This window comes from Chamaea fasciata, unplaced genomic scaffold (assembly GCF_029207755.1).
Source record: "Chamaea fasciata isolate MVZ Bird 193981 ecotype frontalis unplaced genomic scaffold, bChaFas1.0.hap1 SCAF_17, whole genome shotgun sequence".
Lineage (NCBI taxonomy): Eukaryota > Metazoa > Chordata > Aves > Passeriformes > Sylviidae > Chamaea > Chamaea fasciata.
In genome coordinates, this window is record NW_027094102.1 from 9,200,871 (window position 1) to 9,217,124 (window position 16,254).

At 52.9% G+C, this 16,254-nt stretch overlaps 1 protein-coding gene across 5 annotated transcripts; it reads left to right on the forward strand.

Moving 5' to 3' along the window:
* Positions 1 to 1,602: 1,602 nt before the first annotated feature.
* PABPC1L (poly(A) binding protein cytoplasmic 1 like) lies at positions 1,603 to 13,793 on the forward strand. Of its 5 annotated transcripts, none has more exons than XM_066198681.1 (17): positions 1,603 to 1,642; positions 2,113 to 2,150; positions 2,838 to 3,049; positions 3,781 to 3,974; positions 4,470 to 4,585; positions 5,345 to 5,484; positions 6,285 to 6,379; positions 6,634 to 6,771; positions 7,267 to 7,362; positions 8,200 to 8,466; positions 8,963 to 9,053; positions 9,329 to 9,523; positions 10,472 to 10,611; positions 10,943 to 11,036; positions 11,821 to 11,951; positions 12,757 to 12,846; positions 13,425 to 13,793. In XM_066198681.1, the coding sequence occupies exons 3-16, from the start codon at positions 2,857 to 2,859 to the stop codon at positions 12,838 to 12,840; spliced, it is 1,974 nt and encodes a 657-aa protein (XP_066054778.1). In that variant the 5' UTR covers positions 1,603 to 1,642; positions 2,113 to 2,150; positions 2,838 to 2,856; the 3' UTR covers positions 12,841 to 12,846; positions 13,425 to 13,793. The 5 variants fall into 5 exon arrangements, with proteins under 5 accessions (XP_066054778.1, XP_066054780.1, XP_066054781.1 ...); XM_066198683.1 differs by having other exon boundaries at positions 1,610 to 1,640; positions 9,329 to 9,514; XM_066198684.1 differs by having other exon boundaries at positions 1,610 to 1,640; positions 9,329 to 9,457.
* The last annotated feature ends 2,461 nt before the right edge of the window (positions 13,794 to 16,254 follow it).

Here is a 16,254-nt window from a genome sequence, read left to right on the forward strand (position 1 = left end):
TGTAATATATTGTCATTGCAGGGCTTAAATGCAACTCTAAATAACCATTTAACTTGCCGTGAGTCATTGCATATTGTAGGGTTGAACACACTGTAAATGAGAAAAGTCTGTTGGTTAGAATCTTGGGAATGTTTTAAATGCCCACTCTGAACACAGGGCTGGCTGCGCTTCTGCACACCCAGCTCTGCTTGTCTCACACTGCTGTGCTAAAGGAGCACCATGAGTGCAAAATAGTGGAGGTGCACTGGACATAAGAGCATTTGAAGGGGGTGGATGGCACTTGCCAGGCAGCCTAAAAGCTTCAAGGAAGCTTGGTCCTGCTCCCGGAGTGGGGCAACACGAAAGTGTGCACAGTGGAAAACATCACTTGCCTGCTCTTGATTGACCAATGAAAGCAAAAATCTTAGGCCGAAATTTTGACGGCTGCTCTGCCCTATGCCATGGCTTTACATGGTGGTCCTTCCGTGTCTGTAATTATTGCTACTTTGTCATTTTCTTCAGCCTTTATGGACATGTATGCACATACCATCCATCTTAAATTATAGTCTGCAGTCTGGCTGATGCTGATGAGCTGATGTCAGCTCTGAGAAGAAAAATCCCTGTCTGCTAGCTGCTCCTGTGCAGAGACCACCTCTGTCTTAGTCCTTTCACATAACGTCTCTCATCCTTGCCATCTCTTGGGGAAATCATGAGTTGAGGAGGCTGGTCGGCAGCAGTGATGAATTGAGGGGGTGTCTCAATTTTTTATTTAATTCTGTCTTCCTGGGAAAGGGCACTCCAGCTGGCCCAGCCGCAGTACTAGTCCAGGTGCACTCTACGTGGTTGACTCATTTAACTGTTGCTGCTGCAGCCTCTCATTCTTGGCACTGATGCTCATGTGACCTTCGGGTGAGGCGCCTTAGTGTGGGAAGCCACCAGAAGGCTTTTGTGAAGGTGAGGGTTCTCCTGATTGCCCCGCAGCTGACCTTTCCGAGGATTCAGGATGGGGTGGAGCCGGATGCTGGGGGAGCTGCTTTGGAATAATACTGCCTGCGGCTCGAGGTTCCTGTGTGCTTTCATCCAGCGTTTCAGCAGCACAATCATGTCCAGAACAGCTGGGGTGCAACCAGTGGATGAGTGAGCCTACAGCAGTCCTGGGCCATGCAGACAAGAGGTGATGATGGCAGAGGCCATATTCCCTGCGTCTCTGTAGGGTCCTGAGGGAGACTGCTGTCGAGTTCAGAAATGTGTGAGCACATGGTGATCAGGGATTTGTAACCGAGCCGAGTACGGCTCCTGCCTGTACTCCTTAACTTCAGGGAATTACGTACCAGAAGGTGCATGTGATTTCCTAGAAGCACGTGGGTGGGACACGCTGTCAGCGTTCCAGGGCGACACGCCGCGCAATTCCCCTGCCCGTCGTTTGGGAAGGCGCGGGATTCGCAGGAGCTGCGATCCGCAAAGCTGAGGAGACGCATCTGCTGCACCGCTGAGCCCCTCAGCTGTCGGCAGGGCTGTCCGCTCCGCACGGGGCGGGGCAGGGCCGCACCTGGCCGGGGTGGGGCGGTGGGCGGGGGTCCCGCCCGCCCCCGGGGGAGCCGCGGAAGAGGCGGCCGGTGCCGGCGGTGGTAGTGGAGCGGTGCTGCCACGGCGAGCGCTCGGTGTGAGTGCGGGGCCGGCTCCCAGCGCCCGGCTCTGGCTGCCGGGGCCGTTTCTCCGGGGCGGGGGTGGCCGGGGGTCCCCGCCGGCGGGCGGGCTCGGGCAGGGCGAGCAGCGCTCCCCCGCAGTCCCGTGCCGTGTCCGGCGGTGTGCGCTGCCCTTGGCTCCCGGCGGGGCTGTGCCGCCTCTGCCCGGCCGCTCTCCCCTCGCCGCCTCGGCTGCCTCCTCCCTGTTTGAGCTCCCTTCTCTCCCTGCCCCGCTGGCTGTGAAGGGGCGCTGGGGCTGCTCTGTGACCCTGTGTTTGTTCTGGGGGGCCCCTGGGAGGCGCCTTTGGGCGGTGCGAGGAGCGGGGCTGTGTCTCGGAGCCGGTGCGCGGCTCTGCCGGGGGCTGCCCGCCGTGGGGACCTGCCTTTGGCCTGGGGGTTGCTCTATGCATCTCTCCTATGTGTGCATGTTAATTTTGGGTATCTATAGGTATCTAAACAAGTGCCTCAGGACTTCTGAGCTTTCAGGTAAGAGCCCCAAGGATGGATTTATAAGCTTTTGGGGCGGGACCTGCATTTCTGTGTTCGAGGGAGTACCCCGGAGGTTTCAGGCAATGACTGTTGTCTTCACACAGAACTTTATACTCAAATGATACTAGGCAGAGACTGAGCATCAAATTTGTCTGCCTTGGGAACAGTAGTCAGCAAGTTGAGAAACTGGGAATGGGTGGCTAAAACCCTGTGTCTGCCTCGTTAGAGATGGATTTGTTTGCAGGGAGCGGCATGGGCTGCAGTTCTGCTCCCTGGGCATCAGTACAAACCCCCACTCCTTGGGTCTGCTCTGGCTGGAGGGAGCTATCAAACAGTTAAAATGGAAGTCTCTGGTGGAAAAGGGCTGTTTACCTTCTGAGAAATTAAACTCCATTTTATTTCTCTTGGTGTTTGAGTATTTTAAGGAGCAAATCTCTGTGTCTGTGGTGTGTCCCTATGCATCCTTCCAGAGTGTGAAAGGGCTGTGAGGTGCAGATCCCAGCTCAACTTTTACACCAAAATTGTTATGTCCTGGAAAATTTTGAGATTGCAGCTTCCTTGGAGGATTCCTGTTCCTAGTGCTGCTGGTGGGAAGGTGCTTTGACTTGTGCTGCTGCAGTGGGGCCAGCCCCAGTGTGGGTCGGTGGTTGCTGCAGACAATCTGGGGTCTGTCTCCTTCTGCAGCTGAGCTCTGTGGGTAACCATGAATGCCAGTGGCCCTGGCTATCCCTTAGCCTCTCTCTATGTGGGAGACCTGCACCCAGATGTGACTGAAGCCATGCTCTACGAGAAGTTCTCCCCTGCTGGGCCCATCATGTCCATCCGAGTCTGCCGGGACGTGGCCACACGCCGGTCGCTTGGTTATGCCTACATAAACTTCCAGCAGCCTGTGGATGGTATGTTCCCCTAACACAGCTCTGAGGAGCTGCCTCACAGCAGGACTTGGGAGGGCAACGGAGGAGGGGAGAGAAGTTGTCTGAATGGCTGCATCGCTGCTGGGGCTTGATTGTAATTAATCCCAGTCTGCTTTCTGATGGTGACCCATCCTGCTTCCATCTCTTCTTAGGGTTTGGGAAAGGATGCAGCTGCTGGGCTCTGGTGAGGGGATGAAGGTGACTTGCAAAAGTTGCCTCCCTCCTTCTTCTCCATCAGAGAAGGCCACGAAAACCCCTTCTGCCCTTCCCCTGGGGTACCCAGCTGGCCACTGGCTCACAGTGTAAAGTGAGGCCACTCTCCTGGCAGGCATTGCCATGACACAGTACTGTAATTGGAAGGTGTTCCATGCTGAAGTGAGGCTGCAGTGATGGGAAGGTGTTGATTTAGTTGCCCTAGAGACCAAAATCCTTACTGGGTAAATTAGCTGGGCATCTGCCAGACTGGAGTTTGCAGTGAAATGGGTGATCCTTGGGAGTCAGACATGCTTTGGAGACAAAAAAAAAAAAAAAAAAAAAAAAAAAAAAAAAAAAAAATATCAGAGTGCTGTGGATGGAGGGGTGGGGAGGCAGAGCTGCCTGTCCCCTTTATGTTAACAAGCCCCTGTCCCTGATGCCTGTGCCCATCTCAGCTGCTGCAGGATGTGAGGGAGATCTGTCTCTGTTACTCCCCTCTCCTCCCCCTTCTTTGCCAGCTGAGCGAGCCCTGGACACCATGAACTTCGAGGTGATCAAAGGCCGACCCATCCGCATCATGTGGTCCCAACGGGACCCTGGGCTCAGGAAATCAGGGGTTGGAAACGTCTTCATCAAGAACCTGGATGACTCCATTGATAACAAAGCCCTGTATGACACATTCTCTACCTTTGGAAACATCCTGTCATGCAAGGTAGGTGTGCCCAGGGCCCTGCAGGAGAGGGCTTGCTGCAGAGCTGCCCTCACTCTTGGAAGCATGCTCCAGCCAGCTGGAATTCACTTACTCATTTCACTTCCCACAACATCTCCTTTAAATTCCCAGCTGCTTTGAAGCCAAAAAGCCTTGCTATGTTTCCCTTCAGAATGGGGGCTTTTCCCCAGTCCCTGCACAGAGATGTTATGTGTCATCCTGTCCCAGCTCAGTGCACCAGTGGCATGTGCATCTTGGGGAGCCATAAGTTCCTGGGTATCCTATAAAGCAGCATGGATCTGGTCCTGGAGTTGCCCACCTCCTTGACCTGCTGCCAACACCCCAACAGAGCTCAGCTGCAGTGGGAGCAGGATGTCAGGGAGGGAAAATGCCTCCCGAAAATGCCCAGGATGGGTTTTCCTGTGACATACTTGTGTACAAATATGGAGAAAAACCAGCATCTGTCTCTTTCCTTTGCCCCTCACACTGTGTTTGTAGGTGGTTTGTGATGAAAATGGATCCCGTGGCTATGGCTTTGTCCACTTTGAGACGCATGAGGCAGCAGCTCGGGCCATTGAGACCATGAATGGGATGTTGCTCAATGACAGGAAGGTGTAAGTGCCAGAGAGAGGAGTCTGGGCTCTTCACTTGACTCTGTTCCTCCCTTGCCTTGGTCCCCTATAAGCAGTAGAAGCATGGTCTGCTCAGGCATCCCCTTCCTGCTGCTCTCTGTTCTTCCCTTTTCCATCCCTGCAGCGCATGGCACTTCTGCTGGGACAGTGAGTCACTTGTGGTGGATGCTGGTGGAACTGTGATAGTGGTTTGGAGCTGTTCCCAGGTGGTGGGGAAGGAGTCCAGCCCCAGGCTGGGTTTTATTGCTGAGGTGGTGAAATGAGTGCCCACAAAGTGGGGCTGGTCCTTAATCTTGGCTGTTGCCATCAGATAATCTGGGCAGGAAGAGGTTTTGTTGTTGTTCCTCTCTCTGCTTGCATTGCATCACATCACTCTCTACAGCCCACAGAGGCAAGGGCTGCCCCGAGTGTTTGAGAACACTTTGGAGGAAGAGAGCTGGCACTTGGTGGTATCCTTTGGAGTCTTTTGTGGTGGTGGCATCCTCTGAAGTCTTTTGATGTCTCCTGGGGTGATGCATCTCTACTTCTGGCAGTGCCAAGGGGGAGTTTGGGTATATGTACACCAGAGTGGGATATGCTGAAGTTGCTATCTGTGAAACTCATGGTGAGTGTGTGGATGAGCAAAGCATGGCCTGAGGTGATGGGATCTCTTTTAGCCTGTACTGAGACAGGTGTGCCTGGGTCCATCTTCCCTCTGCAGGGGACATGCAGGGTGTGAGGCCTTTTCCTTTCTTCCCACAGGTTTGTTGGACACTTCAAATCCCGCAAAGAGCGCGAGGCAGAGGTTGGGGCTAGGGCAATAGAATTCACCAATGTCTATATCAAAAACTTTGGGAATGACATGGATGATGACAGACTGCGGGAAATATTCTCCAAGTTTGGTGAGTGCAGTTGTTGAAATATCCGTGTGTCTGATAAACTGGAGTTGGGGCAACTGAAAAGGAAGCTGAGTGCTTGGCTGAAATAGCAAGCCCCTTTTCTCAGTGAGATGTGACTTGTTTAAATATCTCCCACATAAAAGGACTGCAGTCACTTCATTTGTCAGGATGTTACATGTGCATTCCTGCTGTGACAGAGGATAACTTGCACTTGGTGCTGTCATGAAAAAAGTAAGTTTTTTCTTTTTTGGATAGTTTTTTTTTAAAATTGTCTTGTTACCAGCATGCTGTCTGGTTACAGGAACCCTTGGAATAAGAATTTTTGCATCTGAATTTAAAGAAAACAGGCTTTTCAGTTTAGTCTGCTACTGGAAGATGCCTCTTGTGATGGGTTTTAGTGTTGTGCCAACCCATGGTCAGTACTGTCCATGCTTTGTCAGTGTCATCCCAGGGAATTTGTGGTTATCCTTCCTGTGAACCCAGTCTATGTGTTCATGTGTAAAGGAGATGAGATTTTCTAGCCAAAGGAACTCGCTGCACTGGCTGGAGAGGCTGAAGAGCCCAGGGCCATGAGATCAGCAGCCCAGGTTGGAGGGATCACCCTCACCAAACCTCACAGCCTCCTGTCCCTGCCTCATGGGGATCCCGTTGTCTGTCCTCCTGCTGGGCTCTTCCATGCTGCCATGGCTGTCCAGCCTCCTTGCTGAGCTGGTCTCTCATGGTAGCTCCCCAGCACAGTGCTGCATGCTGGCAGCACCCCTTGGTGGGCTCCCCTCGGACTGGACTTTCCTCTCCTGCTGCAGGAAAGACGTTGAGTGTCAAGGTCATGACGGACAACAGCGGCCGTTCAAAGGGCTTTGGGTTTGTCAACTTCGAGAAGCACGAAGAAGCCCAGAAGGCAAGAGGCTCCTCACTGCCCATCTCTCCCCTGAGACTGTCACCTGGTGATGTTCCCACCTCTTCTCAGGGGGAGCCTCACCAGCTTTGTGCTTGTCTGGGAGCTGGCACTGGGTACCTGAATGGGCAGGACCTGGCAAGGGGGAGCAGGTCTCTGCTTGTGATGGGGCTGCCCTGGGGTGGTGGGTGAAGAGCAGAGCTGTGACCGTGGGCTTCCTGCTGAGCTGAGAACCCTCCCCTGCCCTCCCCTGGCAGGCGGTGGCTGACATGAACGGGAAGGAGGTCAATGGGCGGGTGCTGTACGTGGGCCGGGCCCAGAAGCGGCTGGAGCGCCAGAGCGAGCTCAAGAGGAAGTTTGAGCAGATGAAGCAGGAGCGGGTGAACAGGTACCAGGTAAGGGGACAGCAGGGTGCTCCGTCCTGCAGGTGTGCACCAGGGACACTCTCAGAGTGGGGACAGACAGCATAGAGCTCTCCAGAGCAGATCAGCATGGTGGGTACCTCCTGCACTTAGGAGTCCAGTCACTGCCTGAGAATGTCCTGGGAAGCAATATCAGGAAAGAGAAGAGAGATTTAAACCCAGGATGATGTTGCGAAGTGAACAGATGGGTCTGCTAATTTCCAGAAATATTAGTCTGGGGATGAGACAGCTTCATGAGGTTCAGCAGGCTCACAGTGATGGTGTGGGTGCCCTCTTCACTTGGGGTGTTTGTACTTCGAGTGGAGTTTATGCACAATCCTGGCCCCTCTCCATGTCACTGCTCCTGCAGGGGATGTGTCTGTGGGATGTCCCACCCTCCAGCTGAGCTGCTGGTGAAACATGCATCCAGTGTGACCAACTGCTGTAAACTGTGGGATTCCAAGCTGCTTTTTTTTCACCTGTGTACAGGGCGTCAACCTGTACGTGAAGAACTTGGATGATGGGATAGATGATGAGAGGCTGAGGAAAGAGTTCTCTCCCTATGGCACCATCACCAGTGCCAAGGTGAGGGACTGGGGCTGCCACTGGAGAACCTGGGGTCATAAACCAGTGCACTCAACCCTTGGAGATGGATAGGGATTATCATCCTGTTGAATTACACTTCCCTGCTGATGGCTTGTATCTCAAGCCAGGTGTGAGGGACATGCTGCTTCACCTCACAGTGTCCTGAGGAGCAAATATTTTGTAGCTTTGTTGAGTTACCCCTGCCCTGGTGAGGTGCCAGGTACGGGACCTTAAAGCTGCAACCTTCTGAGTATTACCCAGCTGCTCTGTGACACTGATACAAGTGAAAACGACCCACAAGCCACCTCTCTCAGGACTGTGGGGTGACAAGCTGGTGTTTGGCCTTTTGGAACATCATGGAAGAGTCACTATTCACTGGTACTGGTGTCAGGGTTCTCTGGAAGGCAACATGTAAGGGGGATGGTCTGGCTTTAAGGTCAGCTACCTGTGACCTGCCAGGGACAGATGCTGCCTGGCCCTTGTCAGGGCACTGATCCCCATCCCATGCTGGCTCCTGCAGTGTTTAGCACCAGAGCATTTCTGACCCATGGGCCCTGTGAGGCTGAGGCACAGATTCCCCCCAGACAATCACAGGCTCCCAATCTCAGACTGGTCCAGACTCTGTCATCTTCATTTCCCAAACCTGCTGTCTGAGCACATCCTGTCCTTCCCCAGAGAAACTTGTGGGAGAGGTGCAGTCCCATCCATCCCACCCTTGGTGTGGGGGCTGAAATGAGGTGCCTGTGGCTGGATCTCACACACCATCCCTCCACACCGTGTTTTTTGTATGCAGCAGCGATCTGTGGCCTTAGCTGTCTTGTTCTAATCCTGTTTTAGGTGATGATGGAGGGTGGCCGCAGCAAAGGGTTTGGGTTTGTATGTTTCTCCTCCCCAGAAGAGGCTACCAAGGCCGTGACAGAAATGAATGGGCGGATTGTCAGCACAAAGCCACTTTATGTCGCACTCGCTCAAAGGAAAGAGGAGAGGAAAGCAATCCTCACCAACCAGTACATGCAGAGATTGGCCACCATGAGGGCCCTGCCTGGCCCTCTCCTGGGCTCTTTCCAAACCCCCCCAGGGTACTTCCTACCCCCCATGCCTCAGGTGAGTCCTGCTCCCCAATGGCAGCCCTGCACAGGGACCCAAGTCTGCCCTGGAGTGGGGTGGCAGTCGGCCTGAGAAGCAGGGTTTGGGTTGTGCAGATCTGGGTACACCCTGTGGAACCAGGAGGATCTGCCTGGGCTTCCATGTGAGCAGCAGGGTGGGGTGCAGGTGCTCCAGGAAATGGGCTGGGGATTTCATAGTTACTGCTGCTCCTCAGAGGAAGGAAGCAAGGAGGAATTTGTTGGGAGGGTGTGAGCATGGAGAGCAAGGGAGAAGGGTTACAGAGGTGCAGAAGCTCCTGAGGAGGAGTTTAATAGAGCTGCTGGAGGACATGCTGGCAGCAGGGCTGGAGCTTGGTCTTTAAAATGCTCTGGTACCCTGCAGAGCATGGTTTTGGCTTGTCTGTCTGTGTGCAGCAGCCACCAAGAAGCTCTGGGTTAGTTCTGGCTCAGCTCTGCTCCCCAGTCATGTTGGACAATGTGTTCTTCTTCCCCAGCCACAAACCAGAGCTGCCTTCTACGGCCCCAGCCCTGTAGTCCCAGTCCGCCCTGCCACTCGCTGGAGTGCGCAGCCCTCCCGCCCTCCCTGTGAGTCTGCCTGTCTCTCCCTGGGGGCTCTTGGCATGGGCTGGGCTCAGTCAGGGACTGAGGGTCTTCGAAAGCAGCACAAAGCGTGTGACCATGGGGGTCTGTCCTGAAAAAGTGTGCAGGGTGCTGGTGATGGGCACCAGGAGGTGGGATGTTGGCAGTGGCACCAGAGGTGAGGTGCTCCTCAACTGTCCCCAGCCACGGTCGCTCCCCCCACGTCTCCTTCCACGCCTCTGCTCCCAAGCAGCTTCATTATGTGTGTTCTCTCTGTACAGCAGTGTACCCTGAAGCCACCCCCATCCTGAGGGCTGCCGTGCCGCCCCGACGCCTGCTGTCCAACATCAGCACCACCAGACAGGCCTCCACCCAGGTGCCCCGAGTGCCCCCCCAGGCCCAGAGAGTGGGTGAGTGGGGGAAGGACCCCCACGATTTCCAGCTGGGACATCGCCGTGGTGGCAAGGGTGCTTACTGTGAGCTCAGGTCTCCTCTGAGGATGGATTGGTTTGTGGATTGCTCGTGGAGGAGCCTGATGGTGTGATGGAGTTGGAGCAGTGTCTGTAGGAACTAAATATGTAGCTTTTGGGGAAGGTTGGGCTCTTTCAGATAGTGGGACAGGTCTCTGATATGCAGATTGGTCTTGTTGGTGGCTATGCCTTGAGTATGATCCTTAAAGCAGATGGTGATGCAGACACAGCACCTGGGCTTGGTGCTCAGACAAAGGCAGAGGGTGGGGAAGGATCTCTGGGGCACAGGAAGGGAATCTTACAGGCTCTGGCTGAACTGCTGCCAATGCCAAGCCTCATGTTAGAGGGGTTTGGAGCTGAGAACCAAACCTTGCTGGCATCCCTGGTCCCTGGCTGTGCTGAGGCTGGCCCTGGGTCTTGGGGTGTCCCCTCCACACATGACCACTTGGGGCAGTGACTGCCTACAGCCTTCCCACCTTCGTGGGATTTTGCCCAAAGTCCTCTTTGGCATTGAGTGTCTAATTGCTGAAGTAAGCAGTGGGACCAGGAGGGTTGTCTGTGGCTTGTCCCCTCTCCTTTTGTCATTGTCCTCTCCTTCCTCTGCCTTCACCTCCCTTTAGGATGAGGTGGGAGACAAGGGTCTCACAGCCCACCCTCCTCAGTGCTGTTCCCATTCTCTGGCTGCTGATGCAGTTGGGTTTCTGGAGGAGAGATGATGAGGTGTGGGTGCCTTTGCCAACTCTCCTTCCCTTTGCACAATATCAGACCACCCCACCTCAAGGGTGGCAGTGCCCTGCCTGCCCTGGGGAAGCTGCCTTTGACCTGGGGGCTGCTTTGAGCCCATGTAGGACTTTTCAGGCCCTCCAAACAAGCACACTGTCCTTGTGGCTTCAGCCTCCTTGGCATAGGCATGCATTTAAGGACTCCTCACGAGTGTCCTCATTCCCATTGCAGCCAACATCGGGACACAGACAGTCAGCACCCGGGTGCCCTCCTCGTCTGCCCTGCCACGGGGTACCCAGCAGTACAAGTACTCCTCATCTGCCAGGAACATGCAGCCCATGGGACACATGCCACCCATGGTGGCCCCACAGGTAAGTGCTCTGCAGCCACCAAAATGTGACATTGCTGGTCCTGCTCTGGGATGAGGTGACTGCTGACCCCAGGGATGCCCATGGCTCTGTGAGTGGTGCTGTGGGGACCTTTCCCAGGGGCTGCTGGGGGCTGTGGATCCAGTAGCCGCACAGCTCTGATGCTTGACTCCAGCTTTTCTGGAAGCTGGTGTTTATATTTAAACAGACAGTGCTAGTGTCTTGGAAGGCTGAAATGCCCCATTGTGGTTGGTATTGAGCACCGTTCCTGCAAGCCAGGTAACTCTTATCCCTTCCAGCCTTTGGTTGCTGCTCTTCCCTGTTTTTCCTCCAGGTGGGAGAACCTGCTGTGCATATCCAGGGGCAGGAGCCACTGACAGCATCCCTGCTCGCAGCAGCCCCTCCTCAGGAGCAGAAGCAAATGATCGGTGGGTGCCAGGCTGCTCTGCTGGAGCAGGTCCAGCTGCAGGGCCCTGGGGGCATGTGGGCTCGCATGCACCAAGGCAAATTTAACTGCTGGGAGAAGCTGTAAGGCTTTGTGGGATTGCTTTGATATTATGCTGCTTTAAAAAAGTAATAATAAATTCAGTCTGTGTTGGAACTGGATGGCAATAATAAAACCACTCCCTGTCTGCGTGAGCTGCCTGGCAGTGTCTGGTGAAGCTTTGCATTGAGGCAGAGCTCCATCCACCCTGCCTGTGCTGCCAGGCCATGCCATGCCATGCCAGGGCATTTGCAATTCCCCTAAGCTCTGAACCATCCTGTACTGCTGCTCCTGCGCACTGATGAACAGTTTGGTGGCCAGAGGGGTTAAGGTCAGCTGTGCCACACAACCCTTGGGTTTCAGGTGTTCCGTGGTGGAGCAGGCAGTGCCCTGCTGTGGGACAGCATTGCTTGGCCTGGCCAAAGCACAGCAGGTCACAGACCAGCTCTTTCCTCCCCTGGAGGAAACTGCTCCTGCAGAAACTGGCACTTTCACCTGTGCATGGGTGGGCAGATGTGCACACGGCCCTGTGCCTGCTGCTGACTTCATCCAGCAGCTTCCTGTTGCTGTGACGTGCTGCAGTAGCTTTGCTTATGAGCAGTGGTTTTTCCACCACTATAACCACCCTTGTATCCCATTTCAGTTGAGAGGGCAGGAGGGTTTGCAGTGGGTTTGAAAATGCAGGAGGGCTTGCATAGTGCTCATGTTGTCGCTGGTGTTTGGAGCAGGTGAACGCCTCTACCCCCTGATCCACGTGATGCATCCCTCACTGGCTGGCAAGATCACTGGGATGCTGCTGGAGATAGACAACTCTGAGCTGCTGCTGCTGCTGGAGTCCCCAGACTCCCTGCGCTCCAAGGTAGGAGGCACTCGGTGCCCAAACAAATTCCTTTCCAGAGGGCTGGTTACCTGCTGCTGCAAGGAAAGGTGAGCACAGCCCAGGACACTGATCAGCGTAGGGAGAGCAAGTAGCTGCTGTTTTTATTTTCAAGTGAAAAAGGAGCCCCGGGTTGCTGTGACCACACCCAGTGCCTGAATGTCTGCCTGCCTTCAGCAAAAGCAGAAGCTGGAAGCAGCTCCCTAAAAGCACAGGGTCAAGCCTCAGGGGGGTTTGGAGGTGGCTGGGAACCAAGAGGGGAAAAGCAGAGTGATGTCTCTACATGGAAACAGCCAGGAAGATGCTTTTTCCTCAGAACAGAAGCCAGACAAACTGCTGCCTCTCTGCAGTATTTCTTCAGTTTCCTTCTTAATTCTGGTGAATATTTAGCTTTGGTACCCATCGAAGTAGTTGGAGTGAATTGACTGCATCTTTTTGTTGCTCCTTGGAGACAGGAGCCACTTTCACCCTTCCTCTGCTGTTTTATTGAGGAGCCTGGGCCCTGCTGGGTGGTGTCAGGTAGCTTCACCTGTGAAATCTGACTTCTGTCTAGCAAGTTCTGACTTGATAATAAAGGATTTCCCTTGGTAAGAGACAGAAAAGGTCTTTGGGCTGATCAGTCTCCTGCAGAAGCAGCAGGCTTCGATTTTGTAATTATTCAACTCCTTTACCTTTTGGAAGTGAGTCTGTGTGGAGGCCACATTGGGACCTGAAATATTGAGCTCCTGGTGCAGTGCAGTTTTACACTGGGGCAACTCAACTTCTCCCCCTTGTGCTCTGTTGTCAGATCGAGGAAGCAGTCACCGTCCTGCAGGCACACCAGAGCACCGAGACATCCCACAGGGGCAGTGCTGGGGCGTTCCTGCAGTGACTCCAGGTGGGTGCTGGGAGCCGTGGTGCGCTCCGAGTCTCTGGTTTCTGACTCTGAAGCTGGGGATTGGGTTTCTCATCCGGGTCAAGCAAGGTTTAATGAGCAATATCGGTGTCCTTGACTGTAATATTCTGTTTCTTAAATTGCATCCTCCATTTTCTGGCCTTAGTTTAACTGCAGAGACCTGTGTGGGTTCTTTTTGTGTTGATGAAGGCAATACTTTCTTTCTGCTACCAGAAAGGAATATAAGAAAGGTCCTTGCTTTTCTGTAGGTCTCGTGCAGACCAGCACAATCTTTCCTGGGAATTCCCAGTGGTTTTTTTGCAGAATCTTGACAGTAGATAGCCTGTAAAATATCCTTTGTGTGCTTGATCAGGAGAGCTGGCCCTGCTGCTGAGGCTGGGATGGACACACTAACAAAGCAATTCAGACTGTATGCACCCCTTTGAAGACATATCAGATATTTTCTTGATTTATGATCTCAAACTGTGTTAATCCAAGTTCAGGTGAATTTCATCTTTGCTGGATGAAGCTCTTCCTTCGGCAGTTGAAAATTTTGTATGTGGGTTCTCTGTTTCTTGCAGACTGTGGGACTGAGAGCAAGCCCTGAGAATGTTGCTGTTGAAGAACAGGAGCAGGAACCCCACCATGCTGTTGGAATCATGCCTGTACAGTGACCCTGGCTTGTCTTCAAATGCCCCATCCTATTGTTTGTGTGTATTGTAACCCCTGTAGAATTGCTTCCTCCTGCACCTGTAAAAATCCTCACATTAAATCTCTTCTCACCACTGAAAGCACCTTGTGAAATGTAGTGTGGAACCCAGCCTGGGTCAGTTGCCCAGGAAATGAGGAGTGCTGATGAATCATCATTTTAGTGAATTTATAGGGTTCTGTAGTTTTATTTGTTCATGTAGCTGACACCAATAAAGAACTGATACTTCCACCCCAACAAATGGGTTAGTTCCCTTGGTAGAAAGAGAGCCAGTACTTTGCTTCTTGCAGGAGGAAGGATGGACTCAGGCTGCAGTAATTAGTGACTGAAGTTTTTGGTGCTGGTGGGGTGTCAGTCTGGAGAGCTGACAGAAGGGACATACAGGATTACATTAACAAATTGCCAACCAACAGGCTCCTCTAATCCATTCTGATTCCCTAGGAGGATGGATTTCAGCAAAACAGGATCGATTGCTGCTGTTCTCTTTTTGTAATGACTCTTGTATACCTGCAGTAATGGCCTCCAGAGTCTCCTGCTGGTCACCACAGGGTCTGTCTATGTGTCTGTGGTGCACAAGATCAACTTTTTGAGGTATGGTGGAGTAGCTGTAAATCAAGAGCTGCTTTTCCAGTGTGTATCTCTGACCAGAGGTTCCAAGGAGTCACTGAAGAGCCTGCAAGTATTCACAACTGCATCATGTCCCATGGGACCACACCCTGCTTGCAGGGGGAGCTGGGACCTGTTCTTGCTGTGTTGTGCTCCCTGTGTTGCTGTCATCACCCTGGCCTTAATCCTCTGCTCTTCCTAGTAAGGAACTTCAGTCCCTAGAGACTCCTCAGTACTTGAGGCTGGTGATGCACTGACCTCACTTGACAGCTTCCTCGAGCTGGCAGGACCACACCTCCACCAGCACCACCCACCTTCTTTCTGTGCAGCTTGTGCTGGTTTTGCTGTCTCAATCTTCCTTCTGTGCTGTATCATACTCTTGCCTCAGCTCCCTGCTGAGTCACCCCTCCTACCTTTTGTTTTCCTTCCAGCATTTTAATAGAACCACTTACATATTTGCTCCTGCATGGTGTCTGCTCTGCTCCACTGGGACTCTTCACTAGGGCTTTTCATCATTCTTTTTTTTCACCTTTATTTCACCAGTTCTTCCCCTGACCTCCTTAAATATTTATTTTCCTCTTAGTTGATGCCTCAGCCTGAACTGTTCACTGTTTAGATATCATCTCAGTGAGATTCTTATAAAAGACTTTAATTCACTTAATATACAGGACCCTAATTTGTTATTTCTCTCAAAGTGTCATGGCTGGAAGCTTTTCTGCTTGGTCTCTAGAGAAAAAACATGTATTTGCATGAGTGTAATGCACGTAAGGAGAGCCCGAATGGAGCTGTATAGGTAAACTTTATTCTGCTGTTGTTTAGCTTGGCTGCAGCCTTTTTTCAGGTGTAGCAGGGCAGTTCAGGTGTGCCTGTGACACCACCTACAGTGTCAGATGGCTGTGCTGGGTGAGTCCTCTTTAAAACCAGAGGGGGAATGCAAAGTGGAGCCCAGAAACTCAGGGATCTCAGAATAGCCTCTGAAAGGATGTGAACAAGGACAAGAGGTTTTAAAATGATAATTAGAAAAGGTGAAGCTGGCACTTGGATCCCTGATGATACTAGAAATTACTCAGAGTAGCCCCCTGGCTGCAGTCCTCGGTGAGGTCTGAGGCAGCAATGCAAATGAGTCTGGAGTCTCCAGTCTGGAGCAGCTGCTGTTTCTGAATGGGGCAGATGAAGGTGTGTCCCTGTGTCAAACCTCCTCTTGTAGCCCTGTGGCCAGCACTACCTTTGCCCACCTGGGAAGTGTCCTGCACAGACAGCAGCACCTCAACAGGAGCAGAATGGGAGACAGGAGCAGAAGTGACCCTGAGCTTGCAGTGGTGTCTTGTTGCTCTGCGTGACCTTTGTTCACCTGGTGCTCTTGCTGGGGCAATCTTTGGTAACAGGGACAAACAAAACTGCTGTTTTGAGGGGAAGGAGATATGGTGACTGCTGCTGCTTCCGGATGCTGTAATGAGCTGCTGTTAAGAAGTGCAGGTATCTGCCACTCAGGTAACAGCAGGGCTGCCAAAAGGCTAGCTCTTAACCAGGTGAAGGCAGTCCTTCTGGATTCTGTGACCTTTCTCTGCTGATTGATGTACTGCTGTGTGCTTCCCCACCCAGAAATCCATCACACCTGCTAAGAGCTTGGGCAAGGGCTGGCTGTGGGATCAATGGAGCTGCCACCCTTAGAAGCAGGAATGGAGCAAATGGAGCAATTTGTGCCCCTCAGGCAGGACTTGTTCTAAGCCCTGGCCCATTACAGCTGATGGAGTAGAGCCCTGGGACCCACAAAAAGCTGTTTTATGTCAGGCTAAGGTAAGAAGACTTTGTCTTCAATGGCATTAGAGGGATTGCTCTCTAAATTCAATTCAGCAGGGTACCTGCCTGAAACACTGCTGGGAGAGGCAGTGGGATGGGAAACAAAGATTTTTGAACCCTGATCCAGGGCTAGCTGCTGTCTCCTGGTCTGTATTATGAGTTGGATCAGGTCTAGCATTGCCCAGCATCTTACTAGCTGAGGCAGAGAGCATGGCTGAGCAATGGCTGGAAACCCTGATGCAGTGCTGTGCTCTCCCTGGCATGCCCTTCCCAACCCCAGTATCCCTGGAGCTGTA